The 27,103-nt window shown below is 41.0% G+C and overlaps 1 protein-coding gene across 2 annotated transcripts in view; it reads right to left on the bottom strand.

Moving 5' to 3' along the window:
- Positions 1–982: 982 nt before the first annotated feature.
- Positions 983–27,103, bottom strand: part of LOC134353793 (plakophilin-3-like) — an 82,696-nt gene continuing 56,575 nt past the window's right edge. For both annotated transcript variants that reach the window (XM_063062180.1, XM_063062181.1), the window contains exons 8-13: positions 20,159–20,326; positions 19,399–19,578; positions 18,633–18,786; positions 14,009–14,201; positions 12,574–12,658; positions 983–2,801 (exon numbers count right to left, since the gene is read on the bottom strand). In XM_063062180.1, coding sequence (XP_062918250.1) covers positions 2,766–2,801; positions 12,574–12,658; positions 14,009–14,201; positions 18,633–18,786; positions 19,399–19,578; positions 20,159–20,326 — 816 coding nt within the window. In that variant the 3' untranslated portion in view covers positions 983–2,765. The remainder of the gene's footprint in view (positions 2,802–12,573; positions 12,659–14,008; positions 14,202–18,632; positions 18,787–19,398; positions 19,579–20,158; positions 20,327–27,103) is intronic.

The raw sequence follows: 27,103 nt of genomic DNA, 5'->3' as shown, positions 1-27,103 counted from the left end.
ACTGACTGACATGTATATTGAATAGATTTTAAATAGTGCAAAAACAGAAATGATATATATTAAAAAAGTGAGGTAGTGCTCATGGGTTCAATGTGCATTCAGAAATCAGGGGAGGAAGTTGTTCCTGAATCGCTCAGTGTATGCCTTCAGGCTTCTGTACTTCCTTCTGACGGTAACAATGAGAAGAGGGCATGTCCTGGGTGATGGGAGTCTTTAATAATGGATATCATCTTTCTGAGGCACCACTCCCTGAAAATGTCTTGTGTACTATGGATTTTTAGAATATGCCACCCTCTTTAAAAGGACAACTCCATTGGTTATTAAAGGCTGATACAGTTGAATTTACATATTTCAAGAAAAACTTTTCACTTTTTGCTTCATAAGGTGATGAACACATTGAACAGCCTTCCGGTGCTCTGGAATGCTGTTAAATATGCTGCTCTGAGTTCCATTCTCAGGGCTCAAGTACATACACCAAACATTTAGTATTTTGTTCCTACGCTCAGAAGTTGAGATTTTTGACTGCAAAAGAATATTCTAGGTCTAAGGAGACCAATGTGGGAACTACAGACTCTTCCCAAAGAGAGGCCAAAGTTGCCTATGGGGCAATCATCAGGTAGACAGTTTGTAAGGTGGGGTATATTTACCTTAATGCGGGTATTTTTGAAGCCTTCCAAAAATCTTCACTTAGTTTTCTCTTTCTGTGACAAGCCTGTTTTGGTGGCGTCTAGCATCAGACCCGTGAATGACTTGCCCAATATCACTGACAGGGTGTACTTATGACCAGAGTATTGGGAATGTTCACCTTAGAAAGGACATTAATATTAGTTCGCATGTCCTTCCAGTGAATCTGAAGGGTTTATTTTGTAAAACTAGCACATTATTGGCAAAAGTCTCAGGGGGATAACTATCTGGCAATTTCAGATTGTGATATACTACATGAAGTACAATAAAAATGAATAGTTTGAGATCAGATGAAAAATTAAAGCATTTTTATTTTTTTAAACAAAGTTTTACAAAAGCAAAGAGCTGGCATTTTACAGTTAAAACTGTCACCGTAATAATTAAAGAAAAAGGCCATTTACAAAATACCTAATCGTCCATCCATTTATCTACAGTAATTTTTTTTTCATGTCACTTGGTTATCTGTGACTGGCCCACAGGGATCATGACTATATCATTTTTATATCAAGAATTTGGTTGTTCTGAAAATATTACATGACATGTTAAAGAACAAACCTTGTTTTTACCCCTCCCTCCCCCGCAGTTCTCCCAGCTTACACGCGATACTAGTCAAAATTTTATTCTCCAACTTCCATATCAGACTGCACACTTACTTTTCTAAATACTTTGCACCCACCTCCCACTTTTCCTGCCTGTACTGGGGGAACACGAGAGATTCACTTGGACATTAAGAATGTCTGCCACTATCAAGAGACCCAAATTTGCGCTACAACAACCAAGATCCAGTAAAGCATCTGGCTGTCCATTCAGTTGGCTTGCTGAGGTAATGAAGACCATTTCAAACACTAAAAGTGCTTCTTTGGAATTATGTATTGCAATTTACTACTACAATAAAAGTATCAAGAAATTTAGCCAGAATTTCTATTGGTTGAGGTGGTAGTGGGAAGGATACACTATAATACAAATATACATTATCTACAGTTACAGTCTCATTCTAATTATTGCTAATTAGAAAAGTCAAAAGCCCCAATTATACATCTACATTTTAAACTCCATTTCCAAGAGTGTTACAGGATGTGATTGCGATCTGTGCAGATCAAATTACACAACCAAAGCTTTTGCACTCCTTTGGGTTCCTCATTAAATTCCTTTGCTGCCTACCCACTACCTCACCAAAATGACTGTACATAGTTGTGCCATTCCAAACCAATTGCCTAATCCAGTAATTCAAGTTCTGCTCATAAGAGTTGGAAAAGCTTTTTGTTCACTTTTAACTAAACCATTTATTGGAAATCGATGTTAGAAAATTGTTGCCAACATGCAATTAAATTTGCTTAGCTTTAAGAATGTGTTAGTATGGTTTCATAAAATAAAACTCTGCCAATTGAAACATGCCAGAATTAACCTTCCAAGACCTAACACCATTTCTTGTTAATTCTATTTTGCTAACTATATGGCAGATGGTTCATATTACCTAAATATTTTAAATGTTATACAAAGTCAAATCCCCTTTGCCCAAACTAAATAATATAACTGAATGACATCTGTAAACATCACCTTGAAAAAGCTTACACCCCTCAGAAAATGGCAATTTAACAGAATTATAAAACAAACCAACCTATTAATAATTAAATTTTCTGCAAACTCACTCTACATTTTGAATTATCTGGCCACAAGTTGAAGCAGGACTAACAGTTCAATTAAAGTATTTAAAGAATTATAAATTCAAAACTACTTTGGAAGTAATCAAATAAAAATTAACTCCTGAATAGGCTCATTAAGTTTGAAGAGTAAACTTGATAAGCCCCATTTAGAACTCCAGACAGATACACATAATTGACCATTACCAAATTTTAATATAACATTTTAATGGACATCTTCCACATGGCTGCATCAGATCTCAATGTTGCCAATGGCGATGCTCAGTCACAGTGCTCTTTGATTAGATTCAGACACCACTACGCAAGTGTTAAGCACGTGAAAACAAATTTTAAAAGTTCATGTTTATTATCTCTACTTTTGAAGCAGCACATTTAAGTTAGTCTCCCGCTTTGAATGAAGCCATGGTGGCCGATTATACTTCAGTAAGACACAAAATTGTTCTTTAGGAAGCCCTTCTGCAAGAAAAGAAAAATAATCACGAGTCAGTTGTTTCAAATCATCTAAAAAACATAACACATTATAGCAATATCAAAGAAGACAACATATTTATATTCACTGCCTTTTAATTGCCCTACAGTTAACTCTTGCTGTGGGCATTATGCTTTTGCTTGGGAGGAGTGGGTGGAGGTGATGGTTGATACAGACATCTGGCAGATCAGTGTTGCTAATGAGTAGAGGGAGACCCAAGGATAGTACAAGGCTGTCAATCTTTTATGCCAACAATAATGGGCAGGTTGTGAGTAAGACCATAGGCCCAGCTGTCTAACAGATGATACCAACAACAGCACAGGGTCAAAAGACTCAGCCATCTCCTAGACACTTTATGACATATTAAATAAATGAAGAGGAAAGATCTGCAGTTATCCACTCTAGCGATATGGCAATCCTGAAAATGCTCCACTTTAACAGTTATTAACTAGTTTCAACACACCAGCCATTCAAAGAGGATAAAAGAAAAACAGCTGTTTATTTTAAGCAAACCTAGCTGTACACATCTTTCTCTCAGCAAACAAACAGTTCCCAAGTTGTTTGTTACTGAGGAATTATTCAGTCCTCAGTAACCACTGGACTTTGCAACAGCAGCTTTATCTGAAGGCTCCCATTTCTATCCATTTGTCCTTGTCTAATTAGATTAAAATCTGGAAGGGAGGCTAGAAAGGAATCAGAACTCATACATTCCAACAGCCAACAATCCTCCTTCAAAGTCTTCTAAGAGTCTGGAAATAAACTCCATCTTGCCTACGTTCCCTTCTTATCAGCCAGTCCCTCGGAATTGTGATTAGCCTGTCTATGTGTGAAGGGTAGGTTTAACCACAGATAGGGCAGCCTGTGGCTGATAAGGTGATTGGATGGGTAGTTTGAGGTAATACTGTAATAGAAGGATAGATCTATATGGAAAACCATGGTCACCAAAGTCCGCATTGGATATGGTACCTGGACAGACAGATTGTAATTTATTGTTTATGCAGAGCTGTGTGCATGGTTTTTCAATAGTACCCTAAGTGACCCTTCTCAGCTTATAACTGTAATAAACCAGCAGTGATGTTGCACTATTCCAGCAAAAAAAGTAAACATCCCTGGATCTTTCCCTCTGTCCATGAGACATGCAAATGACATGAGCTGACCAATAGTCAGTGGCTTCAATGTTGAACATAATGACTTGAGAACACTGAATCCATTAATTTTCAACTTGAAAGATTTTGTAGAAACAATGCTGATGGATCCTTTACAGTAACTTGAGCTGTCTACCGTTGTTAGTCCATTTTTCAAAAGCATATAGGAGGGCAAGGATCCCTTCTGCTCTGATACCATAGGTTGAGGTCTTCAAATTCTCCTGTTCACTAGGAATTGAAGGCTAAAATGGAGCATTTGAAATGGTGCCTGCCTTTCAAAGATGGGAAGCAGTCCGCATTTCCAGCAGCTTGGCATATCTGCATCTGCCACATCCTCTGGCAGCTCTTTCCACATACACACAAGCATGTGTGGAAAACTCTGTCCCTCAGATCGCCGTCAAATAGTACACCTCTCACCTCAAATCTATAGTGTAGGGGTTCCCAACCTTTCTTATACCTTGGACCCCAGGTTGGGAACACCTGCTATAGTAGACACTTGGGAGAAAAAGACTGACCATTCACTTTATTCATGCCCTTCACAATATCAATCTCTACAAGGTCATCCCTTAGCCTTCTGCACTCCAGAGAGGAAAGCTCCAGCCTATCCAGTCTTTCCATCTAACTTAAGCCCTTCAGTTCTACTAACATCCTTGTGCATCTTTACTGCACACTTTCCAGCTTAATGGCTTCCTTCTTTTAGAATCAGAATCAGGTTTAATATCATTGACATACGTCGTGAAATTTGTTAACTTAGTGGCAGCGGTACAATGCAATACATGATAATATAGAAAATGTGGTGTTCCGCAGGGGTCAGTGTTTCTTTTTACAGTGTACATCGATGATTTAGATTATGGATTAAATGGTTTTGTGGCTAAGTTTGCGGATGACACCAAGATAGGTGGAGGAGTAGGAAGTGTTGAAGAAATGGAAAGGTTGCAGAGAGACTTGGTCAGTTTAGGAGAGTAGGCAAAGAAATGGCAGATGAGATACAATGTCGAGAAATGTACAGTTGTACATTTTAGAAGAAATAATCAGGCAGATTATTATTTAGATGGGGAGGTAATTCAAAAATCGTAAGTGCAAAGGGATTTGGGGGTCCTCGTGCAGGTTAACTAAAGGTTAACCACTAGGTTGGATCAGCAGTAAGGAAAGTGATTGCTATGTTGGCATTCATTTCAAGAGGAATAGTGTATAAGAGTAAGGAGGTGATGATGAGGCTCTAGGGGGCACTGGTGAGACCTCATTTGGAATACTGTGTGCAGTTTTGGGCCCCCTATCTTAGAAGGGATGTACTGATGTTGGCGAGAGTTCAGAGAAAATTTAAGAGGATGATTCCTGGAATGCAGGGGCTAACATATGAGGATCATTTGTCGGCTCTTGGACTGTATTCATTAGAGTATAGAAAAATGAGAGGGGATCTCATAGAAACATTTTGAATGTTGAAAGCGTTGGACAGAGTAGATATGGAAAGGCTGTTTCCCTTGGTGGGTGAGTCCAGGACAAGAGGCCACAGTCTTAGAATTAGAGGTACCCATTTAAAACAGAGATGAGGAGAAATGTTTTTAGCCAGAGGGTCGTGGATTTATGGAATTCGTTGTCACATACAGCTGCGGAGGCCCGATCATTGATGGTGTTTAAGGAGGAGATTGATAGGTATCTAATTAGTCAGGGTATCAAGGGATATGGGGAAAAAGCCGGAAATTGGAACTAGATGGGAGAATAGTTTAGCTCATGGTGGAGTGGAGGAGCAGACTCGATGGGCCGAATGGCCTACTTCTGCTCCTTTGTCTTGTGAAAATTACAGCAAGTATACTGTATATGTAAATTAAATAGTTAATATAAAAAGTGCAAAAACAGAAATAATAATAAAAAATGAGGTAATATTCATGGGTTCATAGGAATCGGATGACTGAATTGAAGAAGCTGTTCCTGAATTGCTGAGTGTGTGCCTTCAGGCTTCTGTACCTCCGTCCTGATGGTAACAATGAGAAGTGGGAATTTCCTGGGTGATGGGGGTCCTTAATATTGGATGCCGCCTTTCTGAGGCACTGCTCCTTGAAAATGTCTTGGATACTATAGAGGCTAATACCCAAGATGGAGCTGACGAACTTTACGACTTCCAATAGCTTCTTTTGATCCTGTGCATTAGCCACACGTCCCCTTACCAGACAGTGATGCAGCCAGTCAGAATGCTCTCCATGGTACATCTGTAGAAGTTTTTGAGTGTTTTAGGTGACAAACCTAAAACCTCAAGCTCCTAATGAAATATAGCTGCCGTCTTGCCTTCTACATATCGATACCCGAATCAATATGTTGGAACAAGCTTATATCCTCAGAGTTCTTGACTCACAAGGACTTGACACATAGGGACTCTCCACTTCAGATTCCTTTGGTTTGAATCAGATTTGGTTCATGTTGCCTCTTCTTATCCTTCCTGAAGTCCACCATCAGCTCTTCCATCTTACTGACACTGAGTGCAAGGTTGTTACTGTGACACCACTCCATTAGTTGGCATATCCTGCTCCTGTATGCCCTGAGATTCTATCAACAATGGTTGTATCATCAGCAAACTTATAGATGGCATTTGAGCTAAACCTAGCCACACAGTCATGGGTATAGAGAGAGTAGAGCAGTGTGCTACGCACAAATGCCTCAGATGTGCCAGTGTTGATTGTCAATGAGGAGAAGATAGTATCATCAATCTGCACAGGTTGTGGTCTTCTTGTTAGGAAGTCAAGGATCTAGTTGCAGAGAGGGGTACAGAGGCCCAGGTTCTGTAGCTTATCGATCAGAATCGTGGGAATGATGGCATTAAATTATGAGCTAAAGTCAATAAACAGCAGCCTGACATGAACGTTTGTATTGTCCTGGTGATCTAAGGCCAATTGAAGAGCCATTCAGATTGCATCTGCCGTAGACCTATTGTGGTGATGAGCAAGTTGCAATGGGTCCAGATCCTTGCTGAGGTAGGAGTTGATAATAGCCATGAGCAACCTCTCAAAGCATTTCATCACTGTAGATGTGAGTGCTACTGGGGGATAGTCAATAAGGCAGCTCACACCACTCTTCTAGGGCACTCTTATAACTGCTTCCCATCTGAACCAGGTGGGGACTTCTGACCATAGCAGTGAGAGGTTTAAAATGTCCTTGAATACTCCCACCAGTTGGTTGGCACAAATTTTCAGAACCTTACCAGGTACTTCACTGGGGCTTGCGAGGGTTCACCCTCCTGAAGGGCAGCCTGACATGGGCCTCTGAGACAGGGACACCAGGTGTGGCAGGGATCTTCACAGCTGTAGTTATATTCTCACTTTCAAAGTGGGCATAGAAGGCATTAAGCTCGTCTGGTAGTGATGCATCGCTGCCATTCATGCTGTTAGGTTTTGCTGTGTAGGAAGTAATGTCCTGCAAACCTTGCCAGCGTTGATGTGCATCCGATGTTGCCTCCAACCTCCCTTGGAATTGTTTCTTCACTCTTGAAATAGCCCTCCACATGTCAAACCTGGTTTTCATGTACGACCTGGGTCACCAGACTTAAATGCCACAGATCCAGCCCTCAGCAGACTACGGACTCCTGGTTTATCCAGAGCTCTTGGTTTGGGAATATACAGTAAATTTTTGTTGGCCCACACCCACCCACACAGGTTTTAATGCAGTCAGTAGCAACTGCGACATACTCATCCGGATTCAAATATGATTCCCTGAATACAGTCCAGTTCACCGATTCAAAGCAGTCCTGTAAGTGCTCCTTTGCTTCCCTGGTCCTCACTACTGGTGCTGCAGCCAAGTGATCAAACTTGCCAAAGTGTGGATGTGGAATAGCGTGGCAAGCACTCTTGATGGTGGTGTAACAGTGGTCTAGTGTGTTGTTTCCTCTGGTACTACAGGTGTTTTGCTGATGGTAATAATTTAGTGACTTTTTCAGGCTGACCTGGTTAAAATCCCCCAAAAAGATGGTGAAGGTCTGCTGTTTCTTGCATGTTGATCCCGTTACTCAGACCATCTAGAGTCGGTCTGACATTGGCCTGAGGTGGAATGTACACTGCTACCAAAATGATCGCTGAAATCTCCCGAAGTAGGTAAAATGGCCGACACTTACAACCCTGAGATTAGTTTTCTTGCGGGCATACTCAGTAAATCCAATAACCATCACAAAATCAATGAAAGACCGCACCCAACAGAGTGGACAACCAGTGTGCAAGAGACAACAAACTGTTCAGATACAAAAAGAAATAATAATAATAAATAAGCAATAAATATCAAGAACATGAGATGAAGAGTCCTTATAAGTAAATCCACAGGTTGTAGGCACAGTTCAATGATGGGACAACTAAATTTGAATGAAGTTATCCCCTCCGGTACTAATGATGTTCCAGTTTTCAGGGAAATATGTGTTTGCATTCCAAGGTGTGTGTCTGTTTAACAACATTCCCCAGAGTCTTGCCATTCACTGTGCAAGTCCTGCCCTGCGTTAACTTCTCAAAATGTATCATTTTGCCAACTTAAATTCCATCAGCCATTGTCTGGCCTACTTTTTCCATTTAGTCTGTATATTGCTATAACCTTAGGCAACATTCTTCAATATCTAGTAATATTTTTGTTATTATCTGCAAACTTACTAATGATGCCAGCTACATTACCACTGAAACAGAAAACACAGTCTCAAACCCTGAAGCACACCGCTGGTCAGACTCTTCCAATCTGAAAAACAGCACTCCTGTACCACCCTCTGCTCCCCATCACCCAGCCAATTTTGTAACTAATTTGGTATTTTATCCTCAGGTTTTCTCGCCCATCATGTAGGACCTTATCAAAGGCCTTGTTGATGTCCATGTAGGTGACACCTACTGCCCTGCCCTCGACAATCCTCTGTCATTTCTTTAAAAATCTCAAATTATATTTGAAAGACAAATTTCCTACACATGCCAAATGCCCCAATTGGTCCCCTTGTGTTTCCAAATGCAAATTAGTCCAGTCCCTCAGAATCCCCTCCAGTAACTTGCCTACCACTGATGTGAGGCTGACTGATCTGTAGTTCCTTGGCTTACTTCTGCAGCCTTTCTGAAATAAAGCCACCACAAAATTCTCTGACAGGCCCCAGCAATCTCCTCCCTTACTTCCCATAACATCCCAGTATACACCTGGTTAGACTGTGGGGATTTATCCACCTTTATGCATGTCAAGATCCTCAACACTTGCTTCTCTGTTCCTTCTCCTGAGCACAGCAGTTTCCATGTCCCTCTCCAGGGTATATACAGATGGAAAGTATTCATTGAAGACCTATTTCCTGTGTTCCATATGTAAATTAACACATTGATTCTTAAGGTGTCCTACCTTTTTCCCCCAAACCATCCTTTTGCTTTTAATACACTTATGGATACTGACAGAATTTCCTTTACCTTGTCTGCCAGGAAAATCTCATGGCCCATTTTCATCTTTCTACTTTCTTTCTTCAGTGTACTCCTACATTTCTTGTACTGCTCAAAGGACTCCCCAGATCCCTGCTTGCTATAGCTAATGTTTTCCTAATACATTTTCCCAACTGGGCCCTTAATACCCTTTGTCACCCATAGCTCTTTCCCACAGGATCAAAATAAGCAAAATTTGGTTTATCCCCATGCAACTAAATACAGGCATCACAAGTGTCTAATTGGTTACAGTTTTTCCAAATTAAATACATGCCTTCACTTTTCTGAATGGACAATGGACCCAAGTACACTATCTCACTACATCTATTTTTCTTTTCTTGCTCCTTTTTGCACTACTTACTTCATTTATATATAGTTCTTATTGCAATTTATAGATTTTTTTAATTATGTATTGCAATAGGCTGTTGCTGCAAAACAACAAATTTTACAACATATGCCAGTGATATCAAACCCATTTCTGATCCTGGTTAGGTCTTTTGTCAAGAAAGAAGCAGAGAGGTTGAAGGCCTTCCTGACGGTGAACGGAAGTTTTGAGGGACTGGGCATTGATTGTGAAAATAAGATGATCCAACAAGGGAACTGAAAGTTATTGAAGAGATGGCGAGCAGCTGAAGTGCAATGGATGTAGGCTGGTAGGAACTGAATTAAGGGGGACAAAATGGAGTCAAGGTATGCAGACTCAAGTTTAATGGGGAAGGTATAGGCAGAAACAATGCGCTTACCAGGACAGTTCAGCTTGTGGATCTTGGGTGGAAGGTAGAAATGAACAGTGTGGGGTACAGAAACTACGAGGTTGGTGACAATGGACTGGCAATACCAGAGTCAATGAGGTTGGCGATAGTATGGGAGACAATGACATAGTGCTCCTTCACAAGATCCTGTGCTATGGGTAATTAAGTGCAGCGGTCCCCAACCACCGGGCTGCGGACCGGTGCCAGGCCGCAAAGCATGCGTTACCGGGCCGCGAGGAAACGATATGATTTGGCAATATGAGTCAGCTGCACCTTTCCTCATTCCGTCACGCCCACTGTTGAGCTTGTACGCTCGCGAGGTCATTACCCACGCATCATCCACTTCAGCGCGGGAAGAAGATCAACTCCTCGAGCTTGCAAATGACGGCGAGCTGAAAAGTATGTTTGACATAACACCTGTGCCCACATTCTGGATTAAAGTCAAGGCTAAATATCCTGAGATAGTCATGAAAGCACTAAAAACGTTGCTTCCATTTCCAACATATCTCCGCAATGAACGCAACGAAAACTAAATTGCGGAATAGACTGGACATAAGGAACCCCCTTCGTGTATCGCTGTCTCCCATCAACCGTCGATAGGGCCGTCTTGTTGCAGAAAAACAAGCCCAGGGCTCCCACTGATTCAGCGATACTGGTGTGTCGCAATGATTTTATATGTTCATACGGGGAAAATACGTGCTGTGTGTTTAATATCCAAATGTTACTTAAAATGTTATGATGCTATTGATTTACATAATCATATCACCATATAACAATTACAGCACGGAAACAGGCGATCTCTGCCCTTCTAGTCCGTGCCGAACGCTACTCTCACCTAATCCCACCGATCGGCCCTCAGCCCATAACCCTCCATTCCTTTCCTGTCCATATACCTATCCAATTTTACTTTAAATAATAAAATATCAAACCTGCCTCTACCACTTCGACTGGAAGTTTTTTTCAACACTTTCTTCAAGCTCCCCTGTCCTCCCCTGATAATTGACTTATCGCTATATTCATGCGAGGAAAATATGCGCTGTGTGTTTAATATTAAATTCGTTAGATAAACCCTTTTAGAAACAAAACTGAGTGTATTAGCCACTTATCACCTATATTCCGGTTGTGATTAACACCTCCCCCACCCCGAACAGAATCGGCAAAAGCGATTTGTAGAAAAAAAATCCGCACGTACATGAATGCGCAAGTCACGCATGCGCACAGCTTCATGGTCATTGTAGTCTTTCTCTGGGTAAACCCAACGTATTTGACTGCTACTCTTGTCCTTTGGCAACCCTACCTTCCACCTCCCCACCCCCCCCCCACCCAGTCAGCTCGTCCGCAAGAATATTGTCAATATGAAACCGGTCTGCAGTGCAAAAAGGTTGGGGACCCCTGAATAAGAGTGTCTGAGACTCTTATTCCCTTTCCAGCCTCCTTCTCAGATTTTAGTACCGTTAGGTAATTTTCAAATTCCCATGTGAACTTGATGCTGCTAAGGAGACCTGCCCTTGAGGGCTGACAAGGAGGAGGTATCCAGCTTTCATTATTTAGGCAATTAGGAAATACTTGTTTTCAAAAAGAAACTGAGCTTTCTTCATCGTTTTCACCCTAAAATGGTTTAGAATATTTAAATTTTGCTTTGACACATTCAGGAATGCAGTCCTTTTAAGGAAACTCATTTTATTTTGAACAGATAATGTACTTTTAACTCTTCCACTTCATGTTATTCCATACAATATCTGGGGTAACTGAAATAAAAAAAAAGGATTAACGGACCAATGCTGTTTCTGCATCTTATAATACACTGGGACTTAGAGTAGTGCCATCCACAACACAGCCCATGCATAATTTGTATATCAAGATCAGAATAGTGTTGTGAATTCCACCACTTCATCTCTCTCCCCCACCTTCATGACCCTACAATGAACTGCCTGTTTTTCCCAGAAGAAAGAAGCATATAAAGAGGCAAGTTGTTGATTCTATTGAACATGAACCAATAAAATCAGTTAAGTGGGAATTAATTGATCCGTTGTGCTTCATCACTTACAAATGCAACTCCTGCCACTGAAAATTTTCCGGGTTCAAGTCCTTTGATGCATCACTAAAGAGATTTCATATCTTGATAAGATTTTGTTTTTTGTGTGTGGTATATGGTTACCCTGCTAGAAGATGCAATGTAGACAGGCTCCACTGTGGCCTTCAGCAGGGAATTAGATAACTAAAGAGTTAAAAAAAAGTGTAGCCACAAAATGCGCCAGAGATGAGGATAATTAGTAGAGAGTCATTGGGAAAGGAAAATACACCATCATGGAGGAGGAATGTGGTTTTCTTTCAACTTTGCTGATTGCTATGCTAGTGTATAGTTATAGATTATCCCTACACAACTTGATTGAAAGGCTGAGTGACCAAACTGGTACTACTGGTTTGGGTATGTCTAATTGCTTTGCTACTTACCGATCTATATTCGCGACGCATGGACTTGTAATACCACATATTTCCCAGAAGGCTAGAAGCAGCTTTTGGAGCCTTCTCAGATTCACTGAAAAGGAAATCAAACTGTCAGCCAAGTTCTGAAAGCCAACATTTATTGGCTTCTACCATTCCTTAGTCTCAAATTTTTGACAAAGTTTACAATGATTTACTTGTATCAAATTAATAGTGACCCTACATTTATAATCATTTAGACACTAGAACATATAACCAACCCGCAGAAGGAAGTCAATGAATCGTGCGTGATGGTTTCTCAAGTCGAGTGTCAAACTGGCAGCATTTACTTATCGCTAGAACTCAACAAGCACCAAGACCTGGCTTGACTGATAGCGAGAGGAACCCTGTCCGAACCTTCCTGTGCTGCTATTGAGATGGCTGCAGTGCAGATGAGGTGATCATCTGCTTCACTGTTCAGTGTGCATTTGCTAAAGTCTGGAAAAGACGCCACAGGTCGTTGTCACTTAACAGAGCAATCTGATGTATGGGCTGTTTCCAGGATACATACAAAGAAAAGAAGAATGGTATGGTAGTATCTAAATATTATTACAGTGCCAGAGAGCCAGGATTGTACATTCACCCTGTGACCGCATGGATTTCTTCCAACAGTCCAAAAACATACGACTTAGTAGGTTAACTGGTCAGATGGGCGTAATTGGGCAGCATAGTCTTGGTGGGCCAGGAGGGCATGTTACTGCGATGTATTTATCAATCAATTAATAAATAAGAACTGTTGCAGGAAAATTTATTATGTTTAGTATGTCCTGTTAATCTTCCAGTATTACAAGATGACTGGAAGGAAGAGCTTCCAACTGGTACATTTAGGCTGCAGAAAGGCTAACTAAGGGATGTACAAAGGCTGATGCAAGTGTTTTCTAGAGAAGGACCGCATTCAAGGTCCTGCTGCCACTGACAACAAGGGGCTCTCAGCCACTCAATAGGTGCACTGAGAACCACTCTCAGTGGTAAACAGAATGCATTTGTTTGATGGCATGACTGTAAAGAAAGGTATGTATTGTACTTCCTGTTGCTGCTCTAATGTATTAATGATCTAAATTCATCACAACTCTAGCTAAACTCCCTGACAAGCAATTCAGTTGCCGATCAATAAGCCAATACAATAATTGCTTTTTTATTAAAAAAGGTATAGATGATCCTCTTTGACATCAAGACTGAAAATTACACATCTCGCTTTATTTTAGTTCATCACAAGTGCAAATTGCACTTGAACGCTGTACATTGAAATTCAGAAGTATGATAAATGTGTCCCCCTGAACAAGACACACAAGGTTGGCAATTTTCTCAACCTAACTCCCCATCAAAATTGATATTTTGATTTAAATTTACCGCCAAGAGGAGAAAATTAAAATATAATTTTCACATATGATGTTTATTTACTTACCAATCTCTTCTCTCTTTAATGTTCACGATCTTTCTTAATCCATTATGGTTCACAATTTGTCTGGGTGCTTCAGCAGTCTCTACTACTAGACCGTTGAGTATCGTGCAAATATTAGCAGCCACTTCATCCGACGGTGAAGAGTAGTTAATATCCTCTGGTAATTTACTCAGGAGAGGTCCAATGACTTTGATAGCTATACAAAATACAGTTGATATATTAAAGAACTGTACTTTCTTCCAGCTTAATAATCACTTGTACTCAGATGTACAAGGCACAATTTTGAACCAAGAGAGTCAGGGGTGGAGACCAAGATTGGTAAACTGGAAATATTACACATTTACTCAAAAAATAGGGTTGAGGGAAAAATCTATTAACTGTGGTCTAGACAAGTTAATGTACAGCAAAAAGTCCTAGAAACTATAATCAGGGATGCAATTAGAATTTACTTGGACATATATTAAAAACAAAGCCACGAATTTGTTAAACTTGCTTTTTTATTTGATAAAAGTAGGTTTGGTGATGGAAATATACTTGATGTAGCATACAGTGATTTCTGAAGGGCATTTGATAGGTGCCTCATCATAGACGTCATCATTATCAAAGCCATGGAATAAAGGGACAGAATGGGCAGCAAATTGGTTAATTAATAGAAGAGAGTGAAAGATGCATTCATCAAAACTGAGAGAGAGATAAACTTGTCTTAAAGCTGCAGAGCAAAGGCGGATAGAAATGAGGGGATGTTTGTCATGAGGTACAGACCAATGTTGTCAACATAATAAATTGAATCAAAAGTAGGACCACATCTGTGTATAAAAAAGTGTGGGAAGGACAACCTGAAATTATAAACTTCAACATCAAGTCCCAAGGACTGAAACATGCCTAATGGGAAGATGAGGTAGTTACTCACATGTATGCTGGGCATCATTGGATAAGAATAGAGGAGGCTCAAAACAGAAGTCAGAGTGGATGAGGAACAGAGAATTAATTCACATGCAAATAGAAGCTCAGAGGTCAAAGTCAACCCTTGTAGACTGAATGCAGGAAAGGTTCTGCAAAGCAGTCACCCAATCTCGCATTTGCTTTCTCCAGTGTGGACGAAACCACATTGGTGACCTAAATTGGAAGTGGAAGTGAACCACTGCTTTACCCTGAAGGGCTGTTTGGGTCCCAGATGGTGGAAAGAAGAGAGATAATGGAGATGCATCTCTTCATCCTTGCGTAGAAATGTGCCACGCCAAAGGATATGGATTGTGGAGATGGAAGAGTTAAGTAGGGGCAATGGTCCTTTCAGAATGCTAAAAGTGGATGACATTCCCTGTCAAAGAGGTATCAAGAAACGGAGGACAGATATGAACTATTACATATGACAGCAGAGTGGAAATTAGCAGCAACTGTACTGTAATTTACATAGAAGTGCAGGAAGCACTTCCAAAAAAGGTCCCTTTAGAACAGAGATGAAGAGGGATTTCTTTAGCCAGAGGGTGGTGAATCTGTGGAATTCATTGCCACAGATGGCTGTGAAGGACAAACTACTGGGTATATTTAAAACAGAAGTTGATAGATTGTTGATTAGTAAGGGTGTCAAAGGTTACAGGGAGAAATCAAGAAATTGGGGTTTAAGAGGGAAAGTAAATGGTGGAGCAGACTTAATGGGCCGAATGGCCTAATTCTGCTCCTGTTATCAACGTAATATACAAAGGAGACATGAATAGGACAGAACTAAAAACTGTTCCACATATCTACTAAAAGGCAGGAATAGCTAGGGCACATGCAAGTTAGACCATAAAACCATAGGCCAGAAATAGGCCATTCAGCCTATCAAGTCTGCTGCACCATTCCATCATGGCTGATCCCAGATTCCACTCAACCTCATACACCTGCCTTCTCACCATATGCTTTGATCCCCTGATCGATCAGTATACAATCAACTTGCGCCTTAAATATACACATGGCAGTCTGTGGCAGACCATTCCACAGATTTACTACTCTGCGGTTAAAAGATTCCTCGTTACCTCTGTTCTAAAGGATCGCCCTTCAGTTTTGAGGCTGTGCCCACTAGCTTTGGATACCCCTACCATAGGAAACATCCTCTCCATATCCACCCTATCTAGTCCTTTCAACATTCAGTAGGTTTCAATGAGATCCCCGTGCATTCTTCTAAATTCCAGTGAGTACAGGCCCAAAGCCACCAAACACTCCTCATATGTTAACCCTGTCATTCCCTAAACCATCCTTGTGAACTTCCTCTGGACTCTCCAATGACAGCACATCTTTTGTGAGATATGGGACCCAAAACTGTTCACAATACTCCAACTGACTAGTGTCTTATAAAGGCTCAGCATTATCTTCTTGCTTTTATATTCTATTCCTCTTGAAATAAATGACAACATTGCATCTGTCTTCTTTACCACAGACTCAACCTGTAAATTAACCTTCTGGGAGTCTTGCACAAGGACTCCCAAGTCCCTCTGCACTTCTAATGTTTCAGCTTTCTCCCCATTTCGATAATGGTCTGCACTATTGTTCCTTTTACCAAAATGCATTATCATACATTTCCCAACACTATATTCCATCTGCCAACATTTTGCCCATTCTTCCAATGTGTTTAAGTCCTGCTGCAATCGCATTGCTTCCTCAGCACTACCTACCCCTCCACCTTCGCATCATCTGCAAATTTTGCCGCAAAGCCATTAATTCCATTTTCTAAATAATTGGCAAACAACTTGAAAAGCAGTGGTCCCAATACTGTCCCGAGGAACACCACTAGTCACCAGCAGCCAACCTGAAAAGGTACCTTTTATTCACACTCGCTGCATCTTGCCTGTCAGCCAATCTGCTATCTTTGCCAGTATCTTTCCTGTAATGCAATAAGATTTTATCTTGTCAAGCAGCCTCATGTATGGCACCTTATCAAACACCTTCTGAAAATCCAAGTAAGTGACATCCACTATCTCTCCTTTGTCCACCCTGCTTGTTACTTTCCTGAAGAACTCCAACAAATTTGTCAGGCAAGATTTCCCTTTACAGAAACCATGCTGACTTTAATTTATTTTATCATTAGTCTCCAAGTACCTTGAAACCTCATTCTTATAATAGACTCCAACACTTTCCAAACCACTGAGGTTAGGCTAACTACCCTATAATCTCCTTTCTTTTGCCTTACTCCCTTCTTAAAGAGTGGAGTTACATTTGCAATCTTCTAGTCCTCCAGGACCATGTCAGAATCAAGTGATTCTTGAAAGATCATGACTAATGACCAAGCTCCCATAGCTAAAGCCTTGAAAGTGAGTGGAGTTGAAGAAGTTTTCAATGCAAGAATGAGTTCAGCCAGCTAAAGGCAAGTGGCTGTGTTAAAAGTGTACTGCTTAGGTTTCCATTCAATGGAAAGGTCATAGTCCTGGGGATTATCCTGGCACTGTCCCTTCATTGGATGGACGGAACAGTCTATTTTCTCAGTTCTCTTAAAGGACCAACAGCCCATTGTAAACCTCTGGGCTTACTGCTTTGATAATACTTTCAGGTAACTACTCCTTCACTGTAAACTTTCTTTTCCAGATGTGCAAGGACTTTGCTTTCAATTTACTGTGTTTCAAATTGTTTGTATTTAAAAAAAGTTGGAACAGAATGATGAAATTATATATGTTGATAATTCTGTACTTATCACAGCCAATCCCCCACTTTCACAAATTTAAACAATGTCTTTTTCAGTTCCAGGGAAGTATCCCTGACCCAATTCTGTTTCTCTGCCTTCTGATGTTATCAGCATTCTGTTCGTGAATATTTTGCAGTGGTTCTTCAGCAATCAGTTTCAAGGTTGTTTTTCAGACTAGATGGACATGTGCAGGGAGGCTCCACAGGAATTATAACTAGCACTACAGCTTCCGAAGCATTTATTGTATACTTGGGTGTACAGTACCACAATTTCCAAACTTGGCACAAAATGTCCAAATGTCATGAACGGTGAGGAGGATATTAAGGAAACGAGGGCAGGTGGAAGGAGTGCATGGAATTTAATGGCAAGAACTAATGGCAAAGTGCATTCATGTTATACAAATATGTGGGGACAATTTAAACGGGCTATAAGAACAAAGATTACCTGTTCATTCTTTGTTAATAACATGGTTTAAAAAAATCATACAAGATCTAAGCAGTAGGGAAGCACTGAGTACAAGGGTAAGAAAATCAAAATGACCCTTTGTAAAAGACTGGGTCACCAATAACAGGGGACGGAGGGGAGGTGGAAAAGGAAAGCAGAGGGGAGTGGTCACTTCCATTGCCAGAAGGGTTGTGAACTAGTGGAATAAATGAATTTAAAAAACAATGATTCAAGTTCCCCCCCCCAAAACCCAACCAAATAAAGTAACTGCTTCTTGCCTGCAATTAAAAGGGGCAATGGACAGGTACAGTACATGATAAGAAAGAATTGGCAGACATGTTTGGAAAGCACAGACAAGCAGGACCGTTTGCACTGTACAAGGAAACTTCCGTGAAAAGAGCTGAAATACAGATGTAGGCAGATTTTTTTTTTCCCTTGTTTTGCCTCAGAAGAATATGACGACCAGTTATCACTCTTATTTACACAAATAGAATAAACAAGTTTCAATCCAAGGCTGCAGTTACTCACAGACATCTTCCTTGTTCTTTGCATGTATGGTAAGATTTCGAAGTAGGCCAGTCAAGGATTTTAATATGTTATTGTTACTGTTCTTCAAAAGGTCAATAAGCGTGAACCATGTTCGCTCTTGATCCATTGTTATCCGACTTATCACAGAAGCCCACTAAAAATTCAGAGGTATAAAGTTAGGCACAATTCTGAACCAGAAATCCAGGACCCTCTGGAAATTGAAGTTGCCAATATTCTCTTATTGTAATAGGCACCTTGTCCGATAAAGTACACTGTCCTTTGTAAAACTGACAAGGAACCATTTAACTCCCTTATTTTCCAGACCTTGCTACGCTGTTACATAAAGAGACAGCACTCAATATCCCAAATCCTGCAATCAGTGGGCCAAACCACAAAATCAACAGAAAGATGGCTTACAAGAAGTCTTACAGGAAATTCAAGAACTGCTGTTGAGCCCACTGTGGTGAGGATTAAATTCTCCCCGTTGCAGAGTTATCACCCACATCACTGCTCCAATAGTGATTCAGATGGGCACATGCCTCTGCTGTCCAGTACCAGGACATGCCATACACAGCCAGGTTTCATTAAGTAGTACAGAATAGTGAAACGGAAGAGAAACCATGCCCACAACACATGCCTCCCACACATGGTGTGGCCAAACCCAGTAATAAATTATGATGAGCTAAATGGGAACACTTGTCTTATATACAGTATGTTTCAGCTTAGCCAACTTTTAAATGTATAAGCTACAAGGATGTTCCCTTACCCGACCGTCTCCTGCTGTAATATTCTGCAGAGCTCCCAAGGCAGCTTCAGTTGTCTGCTGGCTGTGCTGACTATTCTCCAAGAGTTTGCTGTACATTTTCACTATGGCCGGGTTCCACAGCCACTCAATTCCTTTTGGATTTTTTGATACTTCAGAAAATATTGCCATGTCCGTATTGATCTAAGAAAATAAAGTTACATATAGATGTGCACATACGTATATGTTTTGGTTCTAACTTAATGCAACATTTAGCCAGAAATTTTGTTGTTAGTTAGAACTAGCAAAGTTTTTTTTTGCACCCCCATCTCATCACGGGCAGAAAGAGCAGAGAATTATTGAAAGATGGAAAAGGCTAGTGCATGTCAAGTAGTTCCTCCAAGAAGACTGCAACCATGCCATAAGGTTTGCAGGCTTGCATGCCTCAATGACTCAGAAAACTGAATCGAATTGACTTTATTGCTTAGAGCTACGTTGGCTGGAGCCAGGGCCTTGTGCTTTGGCTCTTGGTAGGGTCATCCATGCCGAACAGGTCAAAGGGTAGAGGCCAGACTAAGAATGGTCCACTGTTCCTCCAGATTCAGGGTTCAGATCAGGGCCTACAACCCTAAGTGGTCAAAAAATAATTGTTATGGAAACAGCAATGAAGAATCCTTCTCTCCAGAGATGGAGGACCTACATTGTTGCCCCATACGGCAGTGGTAGGCCAGTAAGTAGGCCAAATAGTTGCATGACCTTCAGAAGAGAAATACAACTCTCTCACCTCTTTAGCTTTCCGACTCTGAGGTGTGAAACATCCCACAATATCGCCATTCTTTTCATTTCTGTCATTCCTGCCAGGACCCTCCAATCGGTTCTGGTAATACGCTGGGATTTCTTCATATAGGCGATAAGACAAGTTACGCAGAACACAGGTTGAATTCTCCAAGCTCTAACAAAGAGAAAAGACAATATAAAATAATATTACACTAAGGCTTATTGTGATATAGCATAACAAAATCTACAATGCCAAATGTAGCTGGAAACAGGGTTTTAGCTTGTTAACATCTGTTTTTTCTCAGCACCCCCACTAGTTATCTATGTTTACATATGAAGAGAAAGGTCTTCCACAACATTATTAATCACTTATCAGAAGGTAATCGCTGCCTTCTGGAGTGAAGTGAAACAGTTCGGGTTAATGATGCTACTGGGAGCCTCTGCTCACCCACCTCCCCCCACAGTGAAGAAAACCCCTGCTCAGTGTTATAGTTCTCACTGTCTAGCCAAGCAAATTCTGCCCAGGAGATTACAACAACTGTACCATTTGGCTAAGTTTCTAGCCTGGATGCAAATGATTAACAGGCAAATTGGAATGAAGTTAAGGGTATGTCTCCATGAGGTACTCCAAGAGCACACATGCAAACTCCAGAGTGAATAATAAATGATGCAAAGTTGAGAAGTCATGTGCGGGGAAATTTGGTTTTCCTTAACTTTTCACACACCACAATAACCACTAAAGACAAATTAAGTATTTGCACAAACCATAAACATGGCAAATATAATTTTGTCATAACCACAAGAATGCACAGGGCAATAGAGGCAAAAAAGTCCTCTCATAAAGGTGACTGAAAAATTATGACTGAAATCGTTCCACAAGCTAGGAATGTATTTAACAAAGGATGATGGCTGTGGTTATTGAAGAACAACACTGCCTGAGCTCCACAGAGCTCTGTTCCCAGATTAACTGGCTTATCAATGACCTCCTTGATCACAAGGTCAGAAGTAGGAATGCCTGTGAAATTCCATTGCTGCTCTTTAAATAGTGAAACAATCCATGCACTCACGCAGAACAACCTGACATTTGGGCTGATTAATGGTTGAAAAGAGCACATCACATGACTGAGACCAGCACTAAGAATTTAACCGCCTCCCTAGGATGCTCAAACTCAATAATTCAATCATGAACATTCTGCGAGTCATAACTAACCAATAACTTTAACTGAATCAGCCACTCAAATACAAGAACACAAAGACCGAATATTTTCCACTCAGCAACCTGCTTCCTGATTCACCAAGCCTCTCCTCTTCCGACAAAGCACGTTAGGCGAGTTCTAAAATATTGTCCATACTGAAACAAATGCCACTCAACCATCCTCCAGTAGTTCAATACTATATAGGAGAAAAATTAAGCAAGTTGCTCGGCACCATGGTGGATTAGTGCGAACTCCGGGCGTCGGAGTTCGAAGTTCAATTCCGGCGTCCTCCGTAAGAAGGTTTGCAAGTTCTTCCTGTGAAGATTGTGGGTTTCCTCTGGGTACTCCAGTTTCCTCCCATGGTCCAAGGACGTAACAGGTGAAAGACAGGCATTGGTCATTGTAAACTGACCCGTGATTAGGCTAGGATTGAATTGGTGGGTTGCTGGATGCCATGGCTCAATGAGCAGGAAAGGCCTGTCCTTTATTTATTAATAAAATAAGTTCAAAGGATCAGCCAGCATCTATGGAGGGAAATGGACAGTTAACGACTTGGGTCAAGACCCTTCACCTGCGCAGAGTGGAAGGGGTGGGGCAAGAGCTATCAAGCTCTTGGATTGATTCCTATGAGGAGGAGTAACGAGCAGGTGAGAGTGTAAATTTTAACAGAGGCTGGGAGTTGACAAAGGACTGAAGATGATGGAAACCTTCCTCTCCTATTGGTACTCACCCTACCACCCTTAATTAATTCCACAATCCACCTTCTCTCTCCTATCCAGGGCAAGATAAGCGCTGACTGGGATAGTCAATCACTCCATCAACAGACAGAATCATAGAAAATTACAGCATAGAAATAGGCCCTTGAGCCCACAGAGAACATGCTGAATTGTTTAAACTGCCTAGCCCCATCAACCTGCACCTTGACCATAGGTAACCATACCCCTACAATCCAAGACCCTACCCAAACATCTCAAACACTGAAATCGAGCTTACATGCACCACCTGCTCTGGCAGCTCATTCCACACTCTCATGACCCTCTGCATGAAGAAGTTTCCCTTCATTATCCTCTTAGACTTATTGTGCCACTTCTAAGATGTACGAAGGCAAATGGACAAGGCATTTCAAAAGCATTTCAGAAATGCTTAGGTTCTAGTACTTAAGCATTTAGGTCAAGCAGCAGGCGAATGGAAAAAGCAATATCTGCATAATCTCTGAAAGTCACACACCACACTGACCTAAGAAATTTTGTTGAATGTTTACAAGATCACAATCTTGTAATTCCCTATCCAAAAGAAATATACAGCAGTCCAAATACAATCCTAAAATCAGCTCCTAGATTTCAAAAATATACAGTGACTTTTAGATTTCAAAAATATACAGTGACTTTTTTTTTTATGAACCTCTTGTACCCAAGAAAGTGGTCACTGAGTGCATGTTTGTAGTCTTCTGCTACTATTGCCCATCCACTTCAAGGTGTGACATGTGCATTCAGAGATGCTCTTCTGGACACCACTGTTGTAAAGCATGGTTATTTGAGTTACTGTCTCTGTCAACTTGAAACAGTCTGGCCATACTCCTGACCTTTTCCATTAACAAAACTTTTTCATCCACAGAACTGCCACTCACTGGATTTTTTTTTAAACTTTTGCACCATTCTCTGTAAACTCTAGAAGGAATTAAATATGGAAGAAAACATTGGACTTAAATAGGTCAAGGACAGTGGAATTAGACAAACCAGATGTCTTTTTGTTCTTCCACAAACAATAGAAAATCTGCAAATGCTGGAAATCCAAGCAACACACACAAAATGCTGAAGGAACTCAGCAGGCCAGGCAGCATCTATGAAAAAGAGTAAACAGTTGACGTTTCAGGCTGAGACCATTCATCAGGTCTGGATGGGAAAAAAAATGGTTATGTGCCTGGGTGAGTACCCAGTCGAAGAGTTGGAGGACAACAGAGATCACATGAGAGGAGGCTGTGAGAGGTTTCACTGAACTGCCAAAGAGAAAATTTAAACTTCTTCAGGGTAGGCAACTGTGGAAGAGGCTTGGCAGTGTAGTAGCCTGATCATAAACAACAGAAAATCTGCAGATGCTGGAAACACACATAAAATGCTGGAGGAACTCAGCAGGCCAGGCAGCACCTATAGAAAAGAGTACAATCGATGTTTTGGGCCGAGAACCTTCTCCAGTCCTGATAAAGGGTCTCAGCCCGAAACATCAACTGTACTCTTTTCCATAGACGTTACCTGACCTGCTGAGCTCCTCCAGAATTTTGTGTGTTGCTCCTCTTTTTGTTCTTGCCATGTGGTTGAAGAAATGGAGGCTGCCATTTTGTGAAGCTGCTCTGTAATCTCCATTTTGTGAGCTGTCTTGTGAACTGTTGTTCTCAGCAAAAGCTTTGTCAAACTATTTTAAAAATGGACACAGCAATGCTCCTGGTAATCTGCTAAACTAGAGATTAGTTCCAAAAAATGAAGTTAATTGTACAATAGAACTTGCAGGTTTATGAATAGAGTGTCTGGCCTGAGAAACTTGACCCAAGTAGTAGCCTGCTGATACAAAACAAAGTCATTAATTACAAGTTGTCACTTGCAAAAGAGTAATAAATCGATGCTGCTTGGACTAGAGCCAATGGGAATCTGATACACATAAACCAGATAGGTTAGAAATCGAAACACAACATTTGAACTGATAAAGAAAGAGTATAAGAATGAAGGGTTTCAAATGTAAAGTGATGAAAACTCTGAAGGGTAACTATTGCAAAGAAGACCCCTGATGCCAGGGGCTGAGAGTAGATGGATCAATTGTATGGCCAATGGGTGATCTCTTATTTTGGTCAGGTACAGGACTGACGGCAGGTTGTTCAACCTTAGGCACCTGCAGGCAGTTACAAAGGTGCAAGAGACTGTCATCAGAGACTTCTTGTTTGCTGATGACTGCACACTCAACGCCAGCACAGAGCAAGAGATGCAGCGTGAAATGGACTACTTCTCACAAGACTGCGACAACTTCCGTCTCACTATCAACACCAAAAAGACCAAAGTTATGTACTAGCCTGCCCCAGGAAAGCCATACCAGGAGCCGTGCATCACGGTGAAGGGCCAGAACCTCCAGGCAGTCGACAACTTCACCTACCTGGGCAGCATACTCTCTCGCACAGTGAACATAGACGCTGAGGTCAACAACAGGATTGCCAAAGCCAGCGCCGCCTTTGGGAGACTCCGTGAGAACGTCTGGGAGCGGAGAGGACTCAGCCTTACCACCAAGCTGAAGGTCTACTGTGCAGTGGTCCTTACCACCCTCCTTTACGCCAGCAAGATCTGGATTGTCTACAGCAGACACGCCAAACAGCTCAACCACTTTCACCTGAGCTGTCTCCGCAGACTCCTCCACATCAGGTGGCAGGACAAAGTCCCCGACACGGAAATCCTGGAACGAGCTGGTCTCTGCAGCGTCTACACCCTCCTGCTGAAAGCCCAAGCCAGGTGGGCTGGACATGTGGTCAGAATGCCAGACAGCCGATTGCCTAAGCAGCTGCTGTACGGAGAACTGTGTCAGGGCAAGCGCTCAGTCAGGGGGCAGAAGAAACGTTACAAAGACTGCCTCAAAGCATCCCTCAAAGGCCTGGGTGTCGATATCAACACGTGGGAGACGCTTGCCCTCGACCGTCCAGCTTGGCGCAGCAAGATCACCACAGGAGCCCGTGCAGCTGAAGTCAGGCGCATCATCGAGGCGCAACGAAAGCGTGCTGTGCGCAAGGCCCGAGCAGCATCCACTGCCACGACAGCACCCACCCACTTGTGTCCCACATGTGGGCGAGCCTTCAGGGCCCGGATTGGCCTCATCAGTCACCTCCGGACCCACAGCCACCAATCTTCCATTTGACTTTGAAGCCATGGTCGTCTTCGACTACGAAGGACAAACAACAACATTTTGGTTTTATAAATTGGAGGAGTGGTCTGAGTGAATATTGGTTCAGGGGTAAACAGCAGAATTCATGTTTTAAGTTGTTAGCCTGGGGTCAACACAGTTATGTTGATGTTTGGGCAGAAATGATAATGTGCTCACTTGGATTAATTAAGAGTTATGTCGTGAATTGCCTAGCCTAGACCAGTTGATGATCGGTCAATAGATTTTGGTGTCCTGGGGTGTGCTTGAAAAGAAAGAAGAGGCCTGGGACTTAGTTTTGAGTTGAACTGCCTACTAGGTTAGGATATTAAAATGGGAAAAGGAAAAGCCAAGAAGAACCCAGGAGATTTGGAGGACTGGAGGGTTCATTTTCATTGTTATTACTAAGGAAATGACCTGACTATGAACAGTGGATAGGAAAGGTTGAGAGAGGAGGGTCAGGGTCCTGGGGGATGCATTGCAGAGAGCAGTTAGTGAAAAGAAATCAAACAAATTACAAGGGATTTTAAAAAACTGTTATGGCTCTATAAGGTTTTCGAGGCTTCTTTGAAACTTGGTAAACTTCCGGAATCTTTTAATAGAGCATCAATTTCTTTAATACTAAAGAAGGATAAAGACCCTGCTCAATGTGCATCTTATAGACCAATATCTTTATTAAATGTTGATTCTAAAGTTTTTTCTAAGTTATTAGCAAATAGACTAGAAAAAGTACTTCCTTCTATTATTTCGGAAGACCAAACGGGTTTTATTAAAGGTCGTTACTCTTTTTATAATATTCGTACATTGTTAAATATCGTTTATACTCCCTCACAAAATGTTCCTGAGTGTGTTATTTCTTTAGATGCCGAGAAAGCTTTTGATAGAGTAGAATGGCCTTATTTATTTAAGGTGCTTGAAATGTTTAATTTTAGCTTGAAATTTATATCCTGGATTAAACTGTTATATCACTCCCCTGTAGCCTCGGTTCGTACTAACTCTTTAAACTCACCTTTTTTTCCTCTCTTTCGTGGTACTCGACAAGGCTGTCCTCTTAGTCCCCTATTATTTGATATTGCATTAGAACCTCTTGCAATTGCTATTCGAGAATCTTCAAATATTACTGGGATAACTCGGGGATTAAAGTCCCATAAATTATCACTCTATGCTGATGATTTACTTTTATATATTTCTAATCCTGAGAGATCTATTCCTGTTGTTTTAGAGTTATTAGCACAATTTGGTCTTTTCTCAGGTTATAAATTAAATCTTAGTAAGAGTGAACTTTTTCCGATTAATAAACATCTTTCCTTATATTATAAATTTCCATTTAAATTGATTAATAATTACCTTTCATATCTTGGGATTAAAATTACTTGTAAACATAAAGATTTATTTAAGACTAACTTTTTACCATTAATAGACCATATTACTCAACTTTCATCTAAATGGTTTCCCTTATATTTAACTTTGATTGGTCGTATTAATGCAGTTAAGATGTTTTTTTTGCCAAAATTTTTATATGTGTTTCAGGCATTACCAATTTTCGTTCCTAAATCTTTTTTTGATAAAGTCGACTCTAAAATTTCTTCATTTATTTGGCAGAATAAGAATCCGAGACTGGGTAAAATACATTTACAGAAAGCTAAGAGAGATGGAGGTTTAGCATTACCTAACTTTAGATTTTATTATTGGGCTATTAATATTCGACATATGAAATTTTGGTTACTTGACCGGGATATACTATCTATTCCTAAATGGGTAGCATTGGAATTACAATCTGTTCAGGGTTATACACTTGGTTCTATTTTAGGTTCATCTCTTCCTTTTGATTCGAAACGCTTTAAGCAGGTCTCTAACCCGATCGT

The sequence above is a fragment of the Mobula hypostoma genome, chromosome 11 (assembly GCF_963921235.1).
Source record: "Mobula hypostoma chromosome 11, sMobHyp1.1, whole genome shotgun sequence".
Lineage (NCBI taxonomy): Eukaryota > Metazoa > Chordata > Chondrichthyes > Myliobatiformes > Myliobatidae > Mobula > Mobula hypostoma.
The sequence above is the reverse complement of the archived record's forward strand: the minus strand, read 5'-3'. Positions and strand labels throughout refer to the sequence as shown.